Below are 21380 nucleotides of genomic sequence, written 5' to 3' on the forward strand. Positions count from 1 at the left end.
ATTTTGATGGATGACAAGACAGAGTACAGGTATATCTGAGTAGCGGCTGGAGCTAGTTCCTTGTCCAAGTATTCTTGTAGATCGAGCGACTCTGGATTTGCATAGATGCGATCACCACCGCTGAATATGATTTGAGAGTACAGCCATAGCATGATTTGGGTGGCTGATTGTTTCAGTGCCTGGTATTGAAGCGTGTCAGTATACGGATGAATAGAAGAGAAGAGACCATATATATACCTCATTGCTGAAAGTGACGAGAACAGGCACTTCAGTTTGTGGACGTGCAGGAGGTTCGTCTGAATGGGGCAGAGTACCGAGCAGATGACATCCCCATGGATATGCAGACTCGATGTAAGGTATATTTGCGCGATCCATGACCCATCGTGTGGTCTCTGTATTGAAATTAATGCAACTATCAATGCCAGCAAATGACGCAACAAGATCCAAATGTAACCGTACTGACCACAGTATGAATTCCACGGCACGGTAATGAATATGCAGGGTGGACGTGTAGCATCTTTAGCTGGTGGTTTCTTTCTAACTACGTCTTCATCTGAACTTGCATTGTCGTCAATCTGCGAAAGATTTGTATGGAAAGATGTTAGATCCAGCTAGTTCCGATAAATATTCCACGATTTCATGCTATAAAAAGGCGCTCACCTTGTCCCACTTATCATAGCTGAATGACAGTCCTGCCATTTTGCTAGTGTTGAAAATGTACGGGAAAACAAGGAGAAATCACGTTCAACGAGACCGAGATGTACACGAATTGACGCGATTCTCGTGCATTGCAACAGACAGAGGAGCCTTAACGTCTTTCTTTTTTCTTTTAGCTACGTGTGTTGGTCACTATCATTTTAGAAAGAACTGAAGTACTCGGATGTTGTTTGTTGGTCTTTGAGTAGCTACATAGAACAAGTGAGTTTCCGTCATGTTCAAAGTTCATTTGCTAACAATTATTCATGTACTCATAGTCAGTTGCCTCATAGACTCTCTTCACGACTTAAAGCAAACATGCCGACAGCGCAAGCTTCAGCGTCGCCACCACCAGCTGCTACCGTGACGGATGTATGTCTTGTATCGGCTGGTTACGATCATACCATCAGGCATGCTTGTCCTTGTCCTTGTTATTGCCGGCAGACATTAACATCATGACTCTACAGGTTTTGGGAAGCGCTCAGTGGAATATGTTTAAGGACAATACAGCATCCTGATTCTGTAATGAATTGCTGATTACACAATCAATTTATGGTCAGGTTATTTACTGGTAACCTCTATCGCTACTTAGCAAGTCAATCGTCTAGCCATCTCGCCAGATAAACGGTATCTCGCTGCTGCTGGTAATACCATGCCCAACTGCAACAATGCTGAACGTGGAATTCAAATTACTCCCTTTGTAACAGGAAACCCACATGTTCGTTTATACGAGGTGCAAACAAGCAATCCAAACCCTATCACCTCTTTTGATGGACACACTGGAAACATCACCTCCATTGGTTTCCAATCTGCGGGACGCTGGATTGTTACTGGTAGTGAGGATGGTACAATCAAGATATGGGATGTGAGGTATGAAAGGCACCATGTTCAACCTGTTCCTGTCTGCTTTTTGTTAGCGTGATCACATCCAGGTTCAACTAACACTCCAACTTACAGGGCTCCTGGTATACAACGAGATTATGAACTCAAATGCCCAGTCAACGATGTCATAATTCATCCAAATCAAGGAGAGCTGGTATCCTGTGATCAATCAGGCTCCATCAAGATTTGGGATTTGGGAGCTAATGCATGTACTCATGAACTGGTAATGCGTGGTTTATCAACAGAATTGATCTTCGTAGCAGTTGCTTATACTCCAGATACTCGTGTTGTTGCTCACACTGAACACAATAGTTACCGGAAGAAGATACACCTGCACGATCAGTGACAATGGCTGCTGATGGCTCATTACTAGTTGCTGCCAACAACAAGGTATCAAGTTGATTAAGAGGTATCAGGTCTCCTTTTTTGCTGATTCCAGTTCATCTACAGGGCAACTTTTACGTATGGAAGACCAAGAATAAAGGAGATATGACAGATTTAGAACCATTACTCAAAGTAGCTGCGCATAACAAGTACATTACCAAATGCGTCCTTTCACCAGATACAAGGTAATTGTACACGTCATTGTCATTGCCGACTATTCAAGAACTAACAGCTCCTATCATAACAACAGGACGTTAGCAACATGTTCAGCAGATAATACCGTCAAGCTATGGTCTAGTGCAGATTACAAGTTCAATCTGGACAAGACACTCAGTGGACATACGAGATGGGTCTGGGATGCTGCATTCTCTGCGGATTCAGCATACCTTGTGACGGGCTCTTCAGATCATTCTGCGAGATTGTGGGATCTGAGTTCTGGAGAAACAATCAGGTAGCGTGCACTGCGGGCTTTTTTTGCACACAGTTAAGGATTTCCTAGTTTTCACACAATCTCTTGTAGACATTACAATGGCCATCAGAAATCCGTGTGCTGCATCGCTTTGCATGACGTTCCCTTAAGTTCGTAATAGTCGAGAACTCCAAGACGCGCATGTGATGAACACTGAATGGATTTCAGTTTCATCGTACTTATAATACGTGTTGCTTTGTAAATACAAATACAATGATGATCTGGAATCACGGTTCAATTGTCGGCGTAACACTACCTCGAACCTCAAACGCACTTTACAAGTTCTTCGTTTGACGAAGGTTGGAAGTGTAGATGGGAAGGGCATTAGATTAGTTCGCAGACGGTTAAAGTTGAACCTAGCGTCAGCTTGAAAAAGTTCAGCTCGTAATCGTGTGTAAGTGCCAAAAGTTTGACTCGAGCACTAATCGTAAATAGATCACCACCGTTGAAGCTAAAGGTATGTCCTTCTCATAGCATTTTCACGTCATTTACATACAAAGCTGGGCTAATCTTTCACCGTGGAAGCTCGACGGCTCTCCCAGAACGATCGACATCCAACATTTCCAACCTCATCAACCAACGATGCCAGAGCAAGCTGCCGGTTCACCAAACACCATTAACGGAGTCTCTAACTCTTCCTACCGAGTCTTTACATTATGGATGCTCTTCTTCTTCATGTTTGCCATGGACAATGGCAATCGCCAGCAAACTCAGCCGTCCGCAAGTGTAGGGAGCTTGCTCGATTTGCAAAGGAATTTCACGTCTGAATTGCAAAATGCTACGTTTGCTGAGAATCATGTATGCTGGCCGTCTCTCTTTTTGCAATGGTTGATGATATCTAAATCCTTTGTGTTTTAGACTGACGTGTCAGAAATCATGCCCATTCTAGATAATCTACATGACCTCACTCGATTTGAACGACTACGAACACTGTATACTAATATCACGGGACTGTATCGAGGATCATATGCACCATTTAATTTAACGGCTCATCACGTAAATCAATCGCAGTACTATAATGAAACGACTAGGAATAGGTTTCTGTCCATGATCAACCCGTATGCTTCTGGCGTGCTCTCTGGCACTCTCTTCTCTAATGCCACGGTAGCTCCGGGTATCAACTTGATTGAAGGACAGTACAAATTAAGGACGACATATTTTGAGAATTCGCTGAAATGGTGGACGATGCCAAACAGTCTTACGCTCTCCATCGCTGGACTTCACTGGATTGAAACTGGAGTCGTCTGGATGGTCGCAGTGCCTCAGGGATATACATTGCGAGGACGGGATATTATGAAGATGGCCCTGAACGACAAAGCATTCAACGAAAGCAGAGCCATAGCCGTCTCATTCTCGAAAATGAGAGAAGCCGAGCTGCTGAAATATATAGAAGAAGGCACAAACGCAGACGAAGAAGACGACTCTAAAAAGCCAGCCATGTCTACATGCATGCTGTACAACTACATGCAGCTACGACCAGTGCCGGGTCTAGACGGCCAATCAGCCTTGACCGCATATGAGTACGAATTGGCTCATCCGACTGGTATATCGCTCCCATCACGACCACCGAATCTCGCATCTGCATTCATGTACAGCCCGACGTGTGGGCTGGCGCTAAGTCTAGACGAGATTCAGGGTCTCAAACTAGAATTGTATCAAGTCAAATCTGTACGTTATGCTATGATGATGGTTGCCGTGACGCTGGTTGAGCTGGTGTTGACGCTGATACAGATTGATTATTCGAGAGGTGCTCCGTCATCGTTGAGTAAAGTGTCGCTGATGACTATGGGAATGTCGACTATTATGGATGCGTATTTGTGCTTGTTGAATCTTACGACTGGGGCTGTGTTTAGTAAGTATGGGATGTCGTGAAGTGTTGCTTGAAGTTTGAGTATTCGGCCATTGACATTATTCTTTTTTCTCCTCTCAAGCTACTGTGTTCCTCCCATTCGTAACGGTAGCATTCCTCAAGTTTGTTTTGTTTTGTATCTTTGAGATGAGATACTTGTTGACAATCTCACGATCGCAACGGCGGGAACGCGATCATTCGGTGTTTGGGCCTTTGTTCTCCAGGACTTGTATGTCATTAGTCTGACAATAGCAATATTTGTTTTTGTGTCAGTTGAAAACTCATATTTTACCTCATTTAGACTTGTATCTTTTTGGCGGCCTCTTCCTGTTTTGCCAGATTGCTGCTAGAATCACTATGTTTATGGGTGTTGCTGGATTTCTCATGTATAGCTTCTGGATTCCACAAATCATGAGGTCTCTCTCTCTCTCTCTCTTTGTCTTTTGCCTTTGTCGATGAAACATTCAAAATTCTGACGTTTTTGAATGATGTAGTAACGCAACCCATAATTCTCGACGAGCCTTTCAAACGTATTACGTGCTTGGGATATCTGTTGTTCGGCTGGTAAGTGGATATCTGTCGTTGTGTCTTGTGAAAACCGAAGGGAAAATATCGAACAATGATGGAATGTTCAGAGTTGTTCGAACCAACTAGCATTAACACACAATTACATCATCACTGTAGGTGCCTGCTTTGTACATATTTGGTTGCCCTCTGAACGTCGTTACATTTGAAGACGCTGAACCTATCGGTGTCATTGCATTAATAACTTATGTCGCATTACAATGTGCTATATTGCACTTGCAAGAGTTTATGGGTCCTAGATTCTTTGTTCCTACTGGGGTACATGCTCTTCCTTTTTTCGTTCATTTGAGACAAAAATTAAGTTGCTCCTCTAATATAGTGGCTTCCGCAAACCTACGACTATCACCCAGTGCTAAATGGTGGCAGCGATTTGGAGAGTCTGCCCAATAGTACTGGTCCTTTGGAGTCACCGACTGTACCAAGTTCTCGACGAGAAGACACAGCAGTCAGTGGACACGGACATCCACGTCTCACTAATCATGATTGTCCGATATGTTTCCTGGTAAGGGTTTTGCTGATTGGAGTATATGAAGGGCATCCAGGCTCTGAGTGCTTGTGGTTTTGTTGTTTCAACAATTGCTATGAACATCAATTGATTCATGTTTCTTAGCCTGTAAATATACGTCCTCCTCGGTCATCAGGCCCTTCCAATCCTTTGGAAGGTGAATATGGACGATACAACTATATGGTAACTCCGTGTCATCATATCTTTCATACGAGGTGTTTGGAGGATTGGATGGAAGTCAGGGCAATATGTCCTGTGTGCCGTACAGAGTTGCCTGCACGGTAACTGCAGTTGTAGTACTCGCATTTTGAAGATAATACGCCACAATACGCGTTTGTTACCTTCATAACTCATAAGTCGCTTTTGTTGTATAACCCCATCTGCAATTGTAAAATATACATTTCTGAGGCAGTAAAGGGAGACGGCCACATTCTGTACGTTGAACTCAGAGACTTGATTAAATACTTGTTAGGCATCTTCCTCTCATGTTTCTTGGCGCGGTGGGCACTTGTTTGATTTTTTGCAACTCGTGATTTTCAGTTCACTCACCAGAGAAACGCTCTAAATATACTATCGTTCATCTTCCTGACTATAGATATAATATAATTATAACGCATAATGAGAACCGACCGCTCTATCTCGCCTGATCAGGACAAAAAATCTCGACATCACTCCCCAGCTCGTCACGAACGAAGACATTCTGACGTATCTCACCATACCACTACATCAACCTCGAAAAGAAAACGATCCACATCCACATCCTCACAGTCCTCATCCACATCCTCCGCTTCAGATCACCACCACCACCACCACCACCATCGACACTCTAAAAACCACAAGACCCAACGACCCCATAAAGACGACGACGACCACCACAAGAGCCACAGTAAATCGAAAAAGAAGAGACACCATGACGAGAAGGACAAGAAACATAAACGCAAGCGACGACATAGTGAACCCAACATGAGTGTCGTTAGTATGGTCGAAATGGCGTTGGGTGGTGTTACGGATACGAATCTTGTCAGTCATGCGCCTGCTATTGGACATGTTGCGCATGCGCATGGACATCATCATCAAGGGCATGGTGTGCCGCAGCATAGGGCAGGACATGTGGGAAGTGAGGGTATAACGGCTTCGGTGTCTGCGGCGAGTAATGGTATAACAGCTGCAGTGTCCGCAGCACCGGTATCTAGTGGCCGACGTCCTGTCTCGAGGCCCCAAACGAAGGAGGAGCATGTCGCTCAGCAGTCTGTTGTACGTGACGTGCTTGATCCGTATACAGGGAGAATGAGGAAAATTAAGGGGAGTGGAGAGGTGATTGAGTCTATAGTGTCAAGGGAACAGCATCGAGAGATAAATAGGCTGGCTACGAGGGGTGATGGGATGGTGTACATGGCGACGAGCCAACTTAAAAAGTAGTATGAGCAAGTTCTTTGTTTAAAGAGAGTTACCAACAAAAAAGATAATCCAAATATTGTACGAGGTTCGTTTGTATGGTGTGTTTCTTCTATCTAGAATCAGTTAGGAGAATTACGTGTGTTTTGGTCGTTTTTGTTCCAGGAGAGCAGTTGGTGGTCGCCCATTTTCCTACACGACGGGAAGGTTAGCCAGGAGCCTTCAAGAGAACGAATTATGCTTGTTTACCTTGGGGAGATAAAGTAGAGGAAGACAAAGAGGAAGGCTAATCCGACTGCAACGCCGCCCGCGGACATGTAGCCAATTCCGATGAATGGGTTCTTGCCTCCTAGTACATTAGCGGTCGAATATACTATAGATTTTGTACCAGAGAATCGAACTACATCAAAGTCTAAAACGAGAGGTTAGCGAATACACATCATCAGGAGTGCAAACAGTCACTTACAGGTAGTGATATTGACTTCATAAATACCAGTCTTTAACTGCACGGTATCATTTCTGCCCCACAGCTTTTTAAAAGTGGGCATGCCAGCTGGCATCATCCACCCAATAAATCGTTCATTTTGACTTAGGTCTGGCAAATTAGTAGCATTATATCCATTAGCATAGGCAGGAATGGATCTCTGCCATTGCGGTGGTGGAATAAGCTGAGTGGCAATACTAGAAGCATTGGTCGTCAACCATGCTGATTTCCCATACACTGCTTTATCTTGTGGCCATGCAAGCCCCGAAGTCGAGAAGGTATATTGTGAGAATGTGCATGGATTACCAGACAAGTCCGTTATACATATAGGGTCTGAGATGACATCTGTAAAGTACGAGTTTGCTAATAGTCCACATGGATAGTATTGTGCTCCGGCTCCAACAGTTATGGTTCCCATATTACAGTTTTTATCATATGTGCCGTTGGGCCCGTTGGCTGCATAATCACTTTTACTGCATTCAGCGTATCGCAGACTGTCGCAATTTGCCGAGAGTGACGAAGCTGTGGATATATACGATCCCCCGAGTTGGGACAAGTCGAACGACGTGACCATTTTATGATGGTTTTGGTACATTCCTGATATACGTATATAGAAAAAGACTGGAGATGCACCGATCGAGCCAGATGATGAGGTTGGTGGTGACAGTGGTGCAGTTACGTTGAAGCGGATTGTGCAGACATTATCTGCATACTTCCATTGGACTATTGAGGAGTCTATCCCCGCAGGGGGAGCCGCTAGCGTGGCCGTTGCCTGGAGAGCACATTGGGTATAGTCGAATTTGGTCTCTGTTATGGAAGAGGACGAGAGGAGGAGGCCGATACCGATGGGTAGCAGTATGATGCCGGCGATGAGAAGAGTGGGCATAGCTAGCCGCGGCGAGAATATGGGATTCCATGCTTTGAAATCCTGCTGCCTGAAGCGAGCATCTACAAAAGCGCACAGAGTGATTGAAATGTTTTAGTTGATGATGTGATTTGCATGCGGTATGATGTGCTGGAAATAGGCAAAAGCTCTTATAAATAAGCTCAAAAACGATCTGGCGGGCCCTTATGTGCTCTTCTCTCCGACTTTTAACCACAAGTTTGGGTCTTTGTGGATCTCCCACCAAGCGACAGTTTTTCGAAGAAAGCCCAATATGAAACCGATGAAATAGACCGCACTTACGCCATGCTGGCTCCTTTTTAGTTCGAGGAGCCGTCTTCGGTTGTTGTTGCTCCTCAGACGCCATTTCTTTGACTCCAACAATGTTGCAGGGGCAACCATCACCCAACGCCAAGGTGCTACCAACCACAATCAAATCTATCTAGAACCTCTCATTTAGACTTTAATAATTCGCCAAATAACCCAAATCTTGAAATTACGCGAGATTAAAGCTGATTTAAAAAATCGACATGTCACAATTCCTCAAATTGAGAGGCCACAGTATCTAATTACGTATATTTTTTTCTGCGATTTCCTCTTCTCCTCCTTTTTCTATCGAGGAGATTTCGTGTCAGAACCAATCCTGCAAAAACCACCAGTCATGGGAGACTTAACACTAACATCCACCTATCAAGCCTTCTGCTTAAGCAAATGCGGACAAGCCCTTTCCTTGAGCCTTCTAGCACTGATATGTCTGGCAAGCTCAGACGACAACAACCTCGCAACGTTACGTCCCTCAAATGAATGCACTCCAGAGACAACCTTACTAGTTCCATTCTTTTCAATATGATAATCATTCAAAAAGCGTTTGAGTAAACGTTTGAGATTCCAGGTGATGACACATGGACTCGATGATGTGACTATGGTCCTTTCATTGGTATCCTGGTTAACAGCGAAGCGGGCTGGAGTAAAGCACACTTCCACACCCATCCATGATACATGTTCTGGCTTTAGTTTGAGGATAACGAAGGCTGGCTTTCTATTCCTGGTCGAGACATTCCAAATCCTGGAGGTTGCAAAGTCGATTTGACCACTCTGGGTGACGGTGTCAAAAAGGAGACGAGATTCTTTTAAAGTGACGATCAAAATATAACTACTTGCACTTGTCGTCCCACTAGTAGTGGGTACGCGAGGCGATGTCGGTTCACCAGTAGTACTTACACGAGGCGAATAATAGAAGCACTGTCTCAAGGTGGATCGTGGCGGTCTCATTATGATTGATCGAGTGGATGGAGAGGGATCCATATCTATGTATCGTTGAGCTCGTAGATCATAAAAGGAGATACAGGAAGGACCTCCTCTTACAGACTTGAGTGCAGCAGATGGCTCTTGACGAAATTTGGTACCTAATGCGCCACGGCCAGCACTATTACTACAGGCAGTCCCAAGTATTTATCCCTGTAATATCTGTTTGTAGTAGATAGCTCTGTTTCGACCTCATGATCTCCTCCACTCTCGACGACACGCAAAGGAGCGTCATAGTAGGGCAAGCATGTTTTAGCAATCGCGTTATCCAATGCAGAGGCATCGAATGTCCGTTCCAATAGAAGAGGTGGCACTCCACGAGCTGTATAATTGTCTGCTTGGCCGATGAGATAACTTTCCATCCTGCCTTCTATATGATTGCTAGCAGACTAGAGAATATCGGTTTTTATATCCTACTACAGCTAAAGCCGAGTTCATATCACCACCAGCAGTGGTGTGGTGGATGGTAATCCTTCAGCTTCCGTAGTCTTCTCATTCTTGACACCTAGCTTAGCGTCCTCTATGACGATATCTTCTTTAGATGCTTCAGCTACAGCTCGTTCGTCGTCCTCCTATACTTTTACAAAGGCTTCACGATGTTCTGTCTCGTACAAGCATCGATCCAGCATATTCTTAAACGGATTTTCGGCAAGCGAGTCCGGGAACTTTATATACCTCTCATAGAGTACTCCTGTACCCATGTCAATATCCATCCACACAAAGTATCGGGCTCTGTTAAAAACGGGCGACATTATCTCGTCGATAATTTGAGAAACTATAGGAACTCGTCTTTCATTAATAACCAGGTAGTATGTGTATAGAGCATTCTCTACCAATTCCAGCGTGACTGAAGGATTCTTCAGATTGAGGTGATTTACGGACGGCTTGTACAAGTAGAGTGGAGCATTCAATATTTCGATCAATGATGTTCCAGCAGGGCGTTATATTCTCTTGACATGGCCTGTAAGACCAATAAGTAATTTTGGTTCAGAGATGCGTGTTGATGAAGATGGTTCTGACTTGACGGCGAGACCGGACCTCAAGTCAAATAATCTCGTAACGCTCCTCCTACTTGCTACTGCAGATGATACTGGAGACGATGGCGATTCAAATCGAGCGAGTGGTGGATGTTTACTAGTAGGTGGCGGTGGCGTGTGCTGTTAAAACTGTTGAATGTAAACAATGTCCTTGAAATGTTGCTGGTCTAGTTCAGTTAGTTCCGAGTCTGTGTATGATCAAGTCTTGAATGGTTTGGCCAAACCGATAGTGAAGCGTGAAGCTAAGTTCAAAATCTTGGTTACTATTGGTTGTTATGGGAGAAAGGGAGCTGTCAAGAGTAATTACTTGGCGAAATGTTTGAGCTGGTATCGTGTCTAGACTGTATGGTTCGTCTGCTGGTGTAAAGTGATGTGGTTGTTGACGGCGTTTGGCAGCAGTTCTCTCTGCTTTACAAGAATGTTTCCGAAATCCTTTCACTGATAAAAACTGGCTACCACATTCATCACTATATTCAGTTACAGATATGTTACAATTAATTTACAGATATGTTACAATTAATTTAATTTTTGTTCTACAAAAACAAGGCTTACCTCTAATAAATCGGGGTTGTTAGTACTGAATTATTCGCTGGTAAACACAGTATGGTGACTTACTATTCAGTACTTTTGATCTGGTAGGGTGGCCTTTTCGCAAGCTTTATCTATCTAAGTTGACGTTATAGGCCATGGTTAGATCAAGTTGTAAATGTACATGGAATAAGTCCGTATAAAACCTGGAAAAGCTACTAGCGACACTTCCAGCTTTGCGTGTCGAGAACTATGGACATCGGCAAATAATTCATGAGCCTTAGTTTCAGCAGCGGTAGCATATCTACAGATACTTTTATATAAAAGCTGTTCTACTAGTGATGGCGATGGTGGATGGTGGTGATGGCAATGGTAATGGTGTTTGCCTTCGTTTACCAGATTAGACTACCAGAGAGACGAATGATATATAAGAGGGAGCTGCCCTTGATTTCCTTTGGTTTTTTTTAGATAATGGAGCTTCAGTCGACACTAGTTTGAATATGTGTAAGTGTTAGTTTCATGTTTTATCGTCATTCACCAAAAACAAACAAAGTCACGTTATTAAATGTCGACTTTGAAAATGGCCTGCGTGGCTTTATAAGCAAAGCACATACTTGTACGCTATATGAAGACGCCTACATACCTCTTTTAATAAACTCTGAAGATGGGGATGCATCCTCTTTTTTCTTGGCAAACATAACTGGATTTTGTTTCTGGTGCGGCCAACCAAACCTCCCGCGATATAGGGCAGAAAGAGCTATCATTCTATTATTTCGTGTCCCGCGCGACTTGCCTAATCTCGTTACGCTCATTCATCTATTACGTTTATGACGTACTAGGTTTTTTAGCTTTCGATAGAATTGAGCAAAAGAATATGGATCATCATAGAAGCTAGGCTATTCCGAGATGCGCAGAGCGACGATAATCCAAGCAAAATTACTATGCCAGTAAAGTGTATTAGTCACAAGGTCGTCCCTCTTCGGTGCAACAAGTTTGCGGCAGCTGCTCTTTTTTATGTCCAAACACGTTCAACTCGACGACGCTGACAACCTCACCCAAAGTGAAGATAGAAAGCAAGTATATGAATACTTACAGCTAGTTTTGTAGTTCTTCACTTACAGACCACATTCGAATCTATACGCAATCCTTCCTTGCGAATTGACATATGTAGGGTGATGAATTGAGAACAGGGCCGAAGTTGCAAGGCAGCGGTAGGCGATCTTGTTACAAGAGCTCAAAAGCATGTGACTTATTGGTCAGTTGATTAGCTGACGTGTCTTGCCCAAGAAATCGCGTCTCGGATTGACATTCCCTGATTTGGGACACGGTATGCAGCACAGAAACTTGGTATATAATTTCAAACTGAATTAAATACTTATATGCTAGTCGTGGCATGGGATTGAGCGTCTTGAGCTTTTGAAATCTATCACAAACCACACGAAACTTGGAGACAACCCATCAAGCATTTCATACCCAGAAGATGAGCAGCCCTCGAACAAGACGACAATCATCGAAGTTTCTCCCTTCCTCAGTGGTTGCTATAACCGGAGGATGCGGGTACTTAGCTTCTTTTTCGTGTTTTGGCGTTGCAAACGTGCCTTAACACTTCCTGTTGTGCAGATATTTCGGTCTACGGCTCGCTCAACGCCTAATAGATCTCCACGACACTAAGAAAGTTCTCTTGCTGGACATACGAGAGCCACGGGATGGATTTCCGCAACACATCAGATCGCTGATTCAAGACGGACGCTGTCAATTCATCAAGGTTGACGTGACATCTGTAGATGAATTGACATCTGCTACAAAGACCATCACAGTGCTATTCCACTGTGCGAGTTTCGGAATGTCTGGCCGTGAGATGCTTCAAATATACAAAACACGGAATGTGAATGTTGGTGGGACTCGGAATGTGATTGATGCTTGTATTGCAAACTCTGTGCCGTATTTGGTTTATACAAGCACGTTTAATGTGGTGTTTGGTGGGCAAGCGATATATGAAGGGGATGAAACGATGCCATACTTTCCAATTGAACAGCACACCGACGAGTACTCTAGGACTAAAGCTCTGGCTGAACAGATGGTGTTGAAGGCTGATATGCAGCCTCTGAAAAGGCATGGACACGTGTTGAGGACGACTGCTCTGAGGGCTGCGGGAATTTTTGGCGAGGGTGAGGAACGCCACTTTCCACGGATGTGAGTGCTTTCAAATATTATAAAGTACGTACCGTGAACATTGGAACTCGTTTTCATAGTATCAACACTGTCAAGTCGGGCCTTTTAATGTTCACTTACAGAGAAGAACGGGACAATTTGCAAGAATTTGTGTAAGGTTTCTCGGCGAGTCTACTTGTATCGAACATAATTAAAATCTCATACATATATCTTCTTCACAACAGATACGTCGACAATCTGGTTGACGCGCACATAGCAGCAGCCAAGGAATTATCGTCATCGGGTTGCGCTGCAGGTGGACAAGCATACTTTATATCTGACGGAGAGCCCGGTAAGACTGCAAGATCCCTACCATTCCATGTTCTCTGTGTACTCAATCATTTTAACCAGTGGACACATTCGAATTCCTGGTCCCATTATTTGAAGGCTGTGGATATACCAAGCCGTCATTAGTACTCCCTACAGTAGTGCTTTTCTATATAGCACTCGTCACTGAATATGTACATTACCTTGTTTCACCCATCTTCAGCTTTCAACCATTCTTGACGAGAGGTACGAGCATCAAACGGGGCCAACGGACTGTACGATATGCTCACCTTCACTTGGTCTTTAGCGGAAGTGTACAAAAGTGGGGTAACCCACTACTTTTCAATTGAGAAGGCTCGTAAAGAACTCGGATATGTGCCACTTGTAACTCCGAAAGAAGGGATGCGACGAGTCGTCCAATGGTATCGTCAACATGGAGTCTTTGTACCTCCAGGAACGAAACTTGTGTCAAGCCTTTGGATGAACTCGATGGCATTTATTGGATTCACTCTGCTGCTTATCGTCATTTATAGTATTTATATCTTGAATAACTGAGGACATTAACACACTACATGAATACGATCTAGTCCGTTTACTAATGCACCGTGATTTTAACACATGACATAACACGACAAAGTCCTTTTGGTTTTAGTCCACTCACTTAAACACCGTATACACTCAATTTCTTGGCCACTCCGGTATTTGCTGGTTGAGCGGCGCCTGGAGATGCGACTGTACTAGGACCAGCAGTGATTTTGGGAGGCCCGACCAGAGTCTTCGGCTATAATATCGTAGAGGGAATAAAAACGAAAGCTCAGTCAGCACCAACATCATTCATCTCAGATTCTTCAAGAGAACACTCTTAGAGCTCCAGGCTTACCAATCCTTCAATATTTGTTGGTGGAGGAGAGTTTTGTCTAAGGATCACACCATCTGCTTGTGTATAACCTGCATTGTAATTACCAGGTATGGCTACTTCACAACCTTGATCTAAAGACGGTGAACTAAGATTGAGCTTGAGTTACTAGTGAACCGTTTGTCTTGAAACTCACAATCGTTGTCTAATGAAAAGAGGGAGTCAATCAGTCAAATCTTCAGAATTTTCTGTCTGCGAATTAGACGTACCTGAATTGCAGCCATATGGTGTCGAGCACATTTGGATACTGCCGCCGTGGTATGTGTGAGCGATTGTAATGCGGTATAAAAACACAACAATTGTAGTGAGAGATAGTAACTTACCAAAAGACGCCTGATCCAACCAATGAGAGATACTCTGCGTTGAAGCTGAAGTGTTAAAAACAATACGTTGGCAAGATTAGATCTGTTTTTGTTACCGAGGTATCCAACAGGTTTTCCTCCTGAACAAAGCCAACAAGTTAGACAGGAGATCATTATTCATAATTCTGTGTCCTCGATGAATAGTAACAAACCTGGTGGAGAGTTGACTCGATATTGATTTGTGCCAGTCAAACTATACATATTGTGAGCTTTAGGATTCCTTCGGACAACTCAGACCTTCGAACTCACTCATATTGTCCTCCATCGTCATTTGATACACCCCAGACACTAGGCTTGTATGTACCAGTGATTTGAATCTTCTTGTTTAATGTGTCTCTGACGAGATGTGCCGAGGTGAAGAATCCACTTGGAAAGACGCGAGATCCAGCTGTTAATCCAGCAAATGTGCACTGAAAAGAAAAGGGTGAGATCAACACGAGGTGATCAAGGGAGTGTTGATGATGATTTGAAGATGATGAGAATGACAAAAAAACAATAGACTTGATTGAAACCATGCGCACAACACGTAAAGCACTATGACTGCGATAGATGACGATGATCATAACAAGCAAGTACAACAGCTCTTCATAACGTAGCTCCTCAACTTACGAAACTGACAGCATCACTTGCAATTGGCTCACAGTTAGTTGCTTTCCTATCAGCACAGGTCTCACAGCAACCTTCAGAGGTCATGACAATCTCGGTTTTGACTGGTGGTAGCTAGAGTGATGAATGATTTGCACGAGTTAGCTGCGACTTGGATTGTCCTGGTGTGTGATTCTTGAACCAACAGTGATTTTCAAGGATACATACGAATAGGCAAAAGTTTTGGAGGTCTATGAGTTTAGAGCGATGTTAGGATGTATCTTTCGATTGCAAAACGAGATCAAGGTTGTGAAGCTCAAAACTTTACCAATTACGGTAAGCTCCTTGGATGGCCCCTGATGAATAGATGTGTCAGAGGAGGCTACAGCGTGTATTGACGATGACAGTCATGATATTCAAATTAAAAACGTACTCCTTGGCCACAGGTGGTTCGATTTCCGTAACAATAGTCGGCATCTGAAAAATGCAGCATGGCCGCCATGAGAGAGAGCAGCATCAAGATCGTATTTGGAGCCCACATTTCGGTAATTCGAGGCTGAACGTTCGAGCTTATGGTACTTGCTGCCACAAAATGTTGCTTTTAGCACGTACAGTTTCGTTGCGTTGTGGTGATGGCGGTGGTTTGATTCGAGGCGTGGAATAACGGCAAGTAGCTGCGGAAGGAATAGGACGAGAAATGGACGCGTCAAATACGCCAATTATATTGACAGAAATTACTGGAATTCCTATGACCGTATCCTATGCGTCAATCGTTAATCTCATCCGACTTACTGGTGCCAACGACCCAAAATGAAACTAGAACAGCACCAAGCTTGGCCTCATCTAGCAGCTAATCACGTGTAATTAAGGCCTGCATTCTGCTCATAGTAACTTGCAATGGCATCTTCTGGCCTGGGAATAGCTAATTCACGACCTGCATCTGCTGTCTTGTCGCCAGAACGAGTATTGCTGACTACCACTATATCAAATCCAACCCAGACTTCTCCAAATAAGAAACTCTCCCTGGATCTCCACAAGACAGATCTAGAAGAACGAACACTGAATGCCATATCATCAGCAGCAACATCACTCCCAAAGGCTACCATCAAGGCATCAGGGGCCGCAGATACTCTAGGGCGAGGTATTAAAGCTACAGTAAATCTCGATAATAATCTAGATCGTACTCTGGCCAACCTGGATAAAATGTCCAGTATGGCAGTTGAGCTCAACTCGAACGCCACGTCTATGAAGGGATCGTTTGCGAGTAGTGTGGGAGAAACGCTCGATCTGCTAAAGTAAATTGTATATATTGACATAACTGCCATAATTTTATATAAGATTGTTGAGCTTCGCTCACACCCTGTTTGATACAAACTCGTTCCGAATCACCCAAAAAAGCATCAGTTGCGAGGCGTTCGCAGCGTGGTCAAGAGATGTCGACATCATATGATCAGCAAGCATCAGATCGTGTGGTGAAATCTTTTAGGACGGCTCTCCTAGGAAAGGAAGGTGCCCACGATCTCGCTGCAAAAGTACCAACGCCAGCTCCAGTCGTGGATCCTGAAACTTCGAAAAGGCCAAAATTCGATATAGTAGGCTCATTGTAGTATGGATCTTATTTTATACCGATCATCTTTATGTTCTAAGAACTTTTACCTTAGGACGAACATTTGCTCCCATTTGATGAGCTCTTGACCAAACTAGACACATCCGCAGATCAAAAAACACCAACGAAATCATTCGGGCTGACTCTAGCTGAAGTGACGTCGCGTCAGACTCTCCACGGAAAGAATGCTATAACTCCTCCAAAACCAAGACCAATTTATCTCAAATTCGTCGAGTGTCTTGCAAATCTATTCAACCTCATTCTCATCATTGCTGGAATTGGACACATTATACTCTATCTGGTGGATCCTTTCGATAATGAGTCTAATGTATGTGTCATGCTGTTCAATCGATCTGCGTCCGTAATGGGTTCTAACAGTCTCACGTGGAATAATAGAGCTACATTGGTGGTATCCTCATTGCAGTGTCTTTTATCAACGCAGTAGTGGAGGTTTACGAGCTTCAAAAGATTGCTGCCATTCTGAAATCATTTCTGGTTTGAACTCCCTATTCTGGTTTTCCAATGAAGACTTGCAAAGCTAACGCATATCTCATCATAGCAAATGATTCCGCATCGATGCACTGTAAATCGTGCCGGCAAGTCTGAACAGACTCTCGCTTCTGAACTGGTACCAGGAGATGTAGTGTTTGTAAAACTGGGCGACAAGGTCCCAGCAGATTGTATCGTATTCGCTGCTACAGATCTCCGAGTCGACATTTCATCATGGACTGGAGAAGCAGATCCTCTTGAACGTACAGGAAAAGTCGGCACCGAAGTCGATGCAATGAGAGCTCAAAATGTGATTCTGAATGGATCTCTGATTGTGGGCGGTGAAGGATTTGCTATAGTAGTCCGTACAGGAGACAAGACTGCATTAGGCCGTGTTGCGAGCTCTACTCGAAAAGAAAAGAAGAGAAGGTCACCGTTATCATACGAAATTCGACGATTCTGTAAAACCATTTCATTCTTGGCTTCATCTACCGCTTTTATATTCTTTATTGCATCGCTGGCTAGAGGACAGAATCTGAACTATTCGCTTCACTTTTGTATTGGGATTCTGATTGCTTGGATTCCTCAAGGATTACCACTTACAGTTACCATGCTCTTGACAATTGCGGGACGACGAATGACGGAACGCAATGTATTGGTCAAGGATTTACATGGCGTAGAAACGCTGGGTGCCATTACCATGCTAGCTACAGACAAGACGGGAACACTCACCAAAAACAGAATGTCGGCCATTCATGTATGGACTGGTTTAACATTTTGGAGTGCTCTGCCTGCCGCAAGTAAAGACGTGCACCAGCAAGACCAAGACGATGACCTGAAAGCCAAAGAACTTCGAGTCGATGCATCAGGTGTCCTTCCCATTCTCATGGCCGCAGCCACATGCACCCGAGCACGATTTGAAAAGACGGACAACATACATATCAACGATCGAGTGATTATCGGTGATGCCACGGACGCTGGGCTTTTACGTTTCAGTGGAAGTCGACTAGCCAATATCGATGCATTGTCGGACTTGTATCCAAAAGTGTTTGAAATTCCATTCACTTCCGACACTGGTGTCCATATGACGATTCACAGAAAGGGGCATCGAGATGGTGCTTTGACACTATATTGTAAAGGAGCGCCAGAACGAGTGCTTGGAAAATGTAGTAGTATACTCATCGACAACCGTGAAGTGCCACTTGGTGAAGAGCACAAGAGATACTTCCAGAATGCGTATGAAGGAATGGCCAAACGAGGCCATCGAGTAATTGCGTTTGCTCAACTCTTGCTGAGTGGAGCCAAATATACAGACAACTTTCGATTCGCATTGGACAAGAAGAATTACCCAACCGATGGTCTCTGCTTTTTGGGTCTTGTCAGTTTGGACGATCCTCCCAAGCACGGTGTACGAGAAGCTATTGGAGAGCTCCGTAATGCTGGCATCAAGGTCGTCATGATAACTGGTGATCACCCACTCACTGCTGAAGCAGTAGCAAGAAGGCTCAACATTATTACAGGTCAAACGCGAGAGGCTATCGCTGCTAAAGAACACGTCAATCCAACCAACGTACCCAAAGACGAATACACTGCTCGTGTCATCCGTGGTGAAGAAATCTCGTCTTTGACTGAAGCTCAGTGGCACGAGATATTGAATACAGAAGAAGTCGTGTTCGCTCGAACATCGCCTAAACATAAATTAGAGATTGTGACGAGGGCTCAAGCTATGGGACATATTGTTGGAGTTACTGGTGATGGTGTTAATGATGCGGCTGCTTTGAAGAAGGCTGATTTGGGGATTGCTATGAACAAGACTGGATCTGATGTTAGTAAGGAAGCTGCCGGTATGATTTTATTGGATGATGATTTTGCTACTACAGTGCAAGGAGTGTTGGAAGGTGTGTAAAGTCGAATGTCATTTTGGTGTGAAACTGTCCCTCGTTTTTTTGTCTTCGTTTTTCTTATCGCATACAGCGATTTTAACGACATCTCAACTGCTTGAATACAATAGGACGCATCATATTTGTCAACCTTAAAAAGTGCATTCAGTACACATTGACGCATATCATGCCAGAAGTAATTCCATACCTGCTCTTTGTGCTAGTACCACTTCCACTAGCCATCAATGCCGTGCAGATCCTGGTGGTCGATTTAGGATTTGAAATGTTTACGACCTTATCCTTTGCATGGGAGCCTGCAGAAGACGCCGAAGCACTTATGAAACAATCACCTCGACGACCAGTTCGTATCACCCGGTACCAAGATTCCAAACCTGCTGAACCATCTACCCTAGCTATTCCAGGAGGACCATCATCGAGCTCTTCTCATCCACATACAGCAACAGAGCATGAAACACTACAGATCGATATACCAATGCACAAGCGACTTTTGGACGGCGATGACGACGATGACGACGATTTGCTGTCGTCTGGTATTGAAAAGACACAAAAGACATTGAATCAACGATGGAGAAGATACGGAAACGAGTTGACGAATATTACGAGACGACAATACTGGACTGAGTGGATTTTGGAATGGAGGTCTATTCTGTTTACACCTGTTGGAGAGCGTCTTGTTGATGCTGAAGTGCTGAGTTGGGCCTATCTGGAGGGTGGACTGATAGAGTTTGCCGGTGCTTTTGTGACATTTTTCATCATCTTTGGAAGCTTTGGATTAGACGCTAATCTGATACGGGTTGCGCAAAAGGCTGGCAAGTACTTTAGACCTAGTGCGCCTGATTTGGAGTTGCCTGATGGGTCCTTTTTGGTGAGTGAAAAGAAAGATGAACTTCAACATATTTCGACAAAAGGGACATCTAACATAACTCTCCAAATCAGGGCGCTGACGGGCAAATACGGGCTTTAAGAGAAAGTCAATCAGGATTCTACTTGTCGATACTGATTATTCAAATGTGGAATCTGTTTGCTTGTAAAGCTAGGCATGGGTTGCCGTTTGGATCCTTGGTTTTGAAGTGAGTGTTGTTGACATGTTGTGTTATTTCAAGTTTTTTGACACAATTTGAATATTTTTTTCAGAAACAAGAAGACATGGCTCAGTATCTGTGCTGGGTCAGCATTCGGATTGACTATGGTGTACGCACCATTCCTCAGTGGTAAGAAGAAAAATAGCACAATGGAAATCCCACTGGATTGCCTCATGTTGAACAAAGCACCGCGATCTGATATCCTTCAACCTTTTTATAGACTTGTTCCTAACATCCGACGAACTCAGTCCCATCTTCTTTTTAATTCCAATGGCTTTTGGTCTAATCTTGATTGTGTATTCGACATTGAGGAGGCTATTGCTCAGGTATATTCATCCTGAAAGGTGGGCGATACAGAATGACAGGATGAATTTGTTGCCTTCTACAATGGTAAGTTAATATCTGTATAATGTTTGATTGGTCGTGGTCACTTTGGGCGTCTCGTCTGACCAAGTCTACTTTATCATAGTCGTTAAATGCGTTGAGACCTTAGTATTTTCTAAACCAAATAAAAAGTAAATTCTAGTAATACATATCCACCAGGATGAACATTTTGAAGTTCGCGTACTCGTCGATGCCAAAAAAATTAGAGACTCTACACAAGAACTTCTTGACAAGAAGCAACACCGTTTTATTCCAGCGTGAAGTGACGGATTCTCCTGATCTTCATTCCTCGCCGGCATTTGCATTCAAAGCACCCGTAAGCTTCAAAGCATCGCGTGATTGGATCCACTCAAAATAGCACACACACAAATGCTTCATTAATTCGTCAGATCCATCAACACCCCCGACCAGACTTCCAATAACTGCAACCAACAGCGACGATCAGCCAGGTATAGAAGACTGTAACAAGTACTACTAACTACTACCAAGTAAGATCTTGCAGACGATCTTGTATCCTTAGAAGCTGGTTTGCGTCTTTGGATCATGGTTGAGCAACGTTTAACATAACTTACCTA

The 21380-nt window shown here is 43.8% G+C and overlaps 6 protein-coding genes across 6 annotated transcripts; 4 read left to right on the plus strand and 2 right to left on the minus strand.

The window, feature by feature from the left end:
• Positions 1–1014: 1014 nt before the first annotated feature.
• On the plus strand, positions 1015–2417 carry SmJEL517_g04746 (uncharacterized protein; the record flags this gene model as incomplete). The annotated part of the gene is made up of 6 exons (XM_031170674.1): positions 1015–1068; positions 1289–1566; positions 1654–1801; positions 1891–1968; positions 2029–2147; positions 2213–2417. The coding sequence occupies 6 exons, from the start codon at positions 1015–1017 to the stop codon at positions 2415–2417; spliced, it is 882 nt and encodes a 293-aa protein (XP_031023304.1).
• A 596-nt stretch (positions 2418–3013) lies between these two features.
• SmJEL517_g04747 (uncharacterized protein) lies at positions 3014–6789 on the plus strand (the record flags this gene model as incomplete). Its single annotated transcript, XM_031170675.1, has 9 exons — positions 3014–3229; positions 3290–4283; positions 4363–4509; positions 4582–4666; positions 4775–4844; positions 4965–5123; positions 5185–5367; positions 5476–5553; positions 6139–6789. The coding sequence occupies 9 exons, from the start codon at positions 3014–3016 to the stop codon at positions 6787–6789; spliced, it is 2583 nt and encodes an 860-aa protein (XP_031023305.1).
• A 221-nt stretch (positions 6790–7010) lies between these two features.
• SmJEL517_g04748 (uncharacterized protein) lies at positions 7011–8499 on the minus strand (the record flags this gene model as incomplete). Its single annotated transcript, XM_031170676.1, has 3 exons — positions 7011–7177; positions 7232–8197; positions 8436–8499. 3 exons carry the CDS (start codon positions 8497–8499, stop codon positions 7011–7013), a joined length of 1197 nt encoding a protein of 398 aa, XP_031023306.1.
• Positions 8500–14141: 5642 nt separating this feature from the next.
• Positions 14142–15845, minus strand: SmJEL517_g04749 (uncharacterized protein; the record flags this gene model as incomplete). Its single annotated transcript, XM_031170677.1, has 12 exons — positions 14142–14261; positions 14361–14470; positions 14533–14541; positions 14606–14643; positions 14720–14753; positions 14815–14838; positions 14911–14951; positions 15008–15168; positions 15368–15478; positions 15572–15594; positions 15672–15699; positions 15777–15845. 12 exons carry the CDS (start codon positions 15843–15845, stop codon positions 14142–14144), a joined length of 768 nt encoding a protein of 255 aa, XP_031023307.1.
• Positions 15846–16240: 395 nt separating this feature from the next.
• SmJEL517_g04750 (uncharacterized protein) lies at positions 16241–16642 on the plus strand (the record flags this gene model as incomplete). The annotated part of the gene is made up of 1 exon (XM_031170678.1): positions 16241–16642. One exon carries the CDS (start codon positions 16241–16243, stop codon positions 16640–16642), a length of 402 nt encoding a protein of 133 aa, XP_031023361.1.
• Positions 16643–16776: 134 nt separating this feature from the next.
• On the plus strand, positions 16777–20914 carry SmJEL517_g04751 (uncharacterized protein; the record flags this gene model as incomplete). Its single annotated transcript, XM_031170679.1, has 9 exons — positions 16777–16935; positions 17005–17277; positions 17346–17444; positions 17509–19336; positions 19450–20204; positions 20276–20409; positions 20474–20550; positions 20642–20811; positions 20891–20914. 9 exons carry the CDS (start codon positions 16777–16779, stop codon positions 20912–20914), a joined length of 3519 nt encoding a protein of 1172 aa, XP_031023360.1.
• Between the last annotated feature and the right edge of the window lie 466 nt (positions 20915–21380).

The sequence above is a fragment of the Synchytrium microbalum genome, assembly GCF_006535985.1.
Source record: "Synchytrium microbalum strain JEL517 chromosome Unknown SmJEL517_scf0035, whole genome shotgun sequence".
Taxonomy (NCBI): Eukaryota; Fungi; Chytridiomycota; class Chytridiomycetes; order Synchytriales; family Synchytriaceae; genus Synchytrium; species Synchytrium microbalum.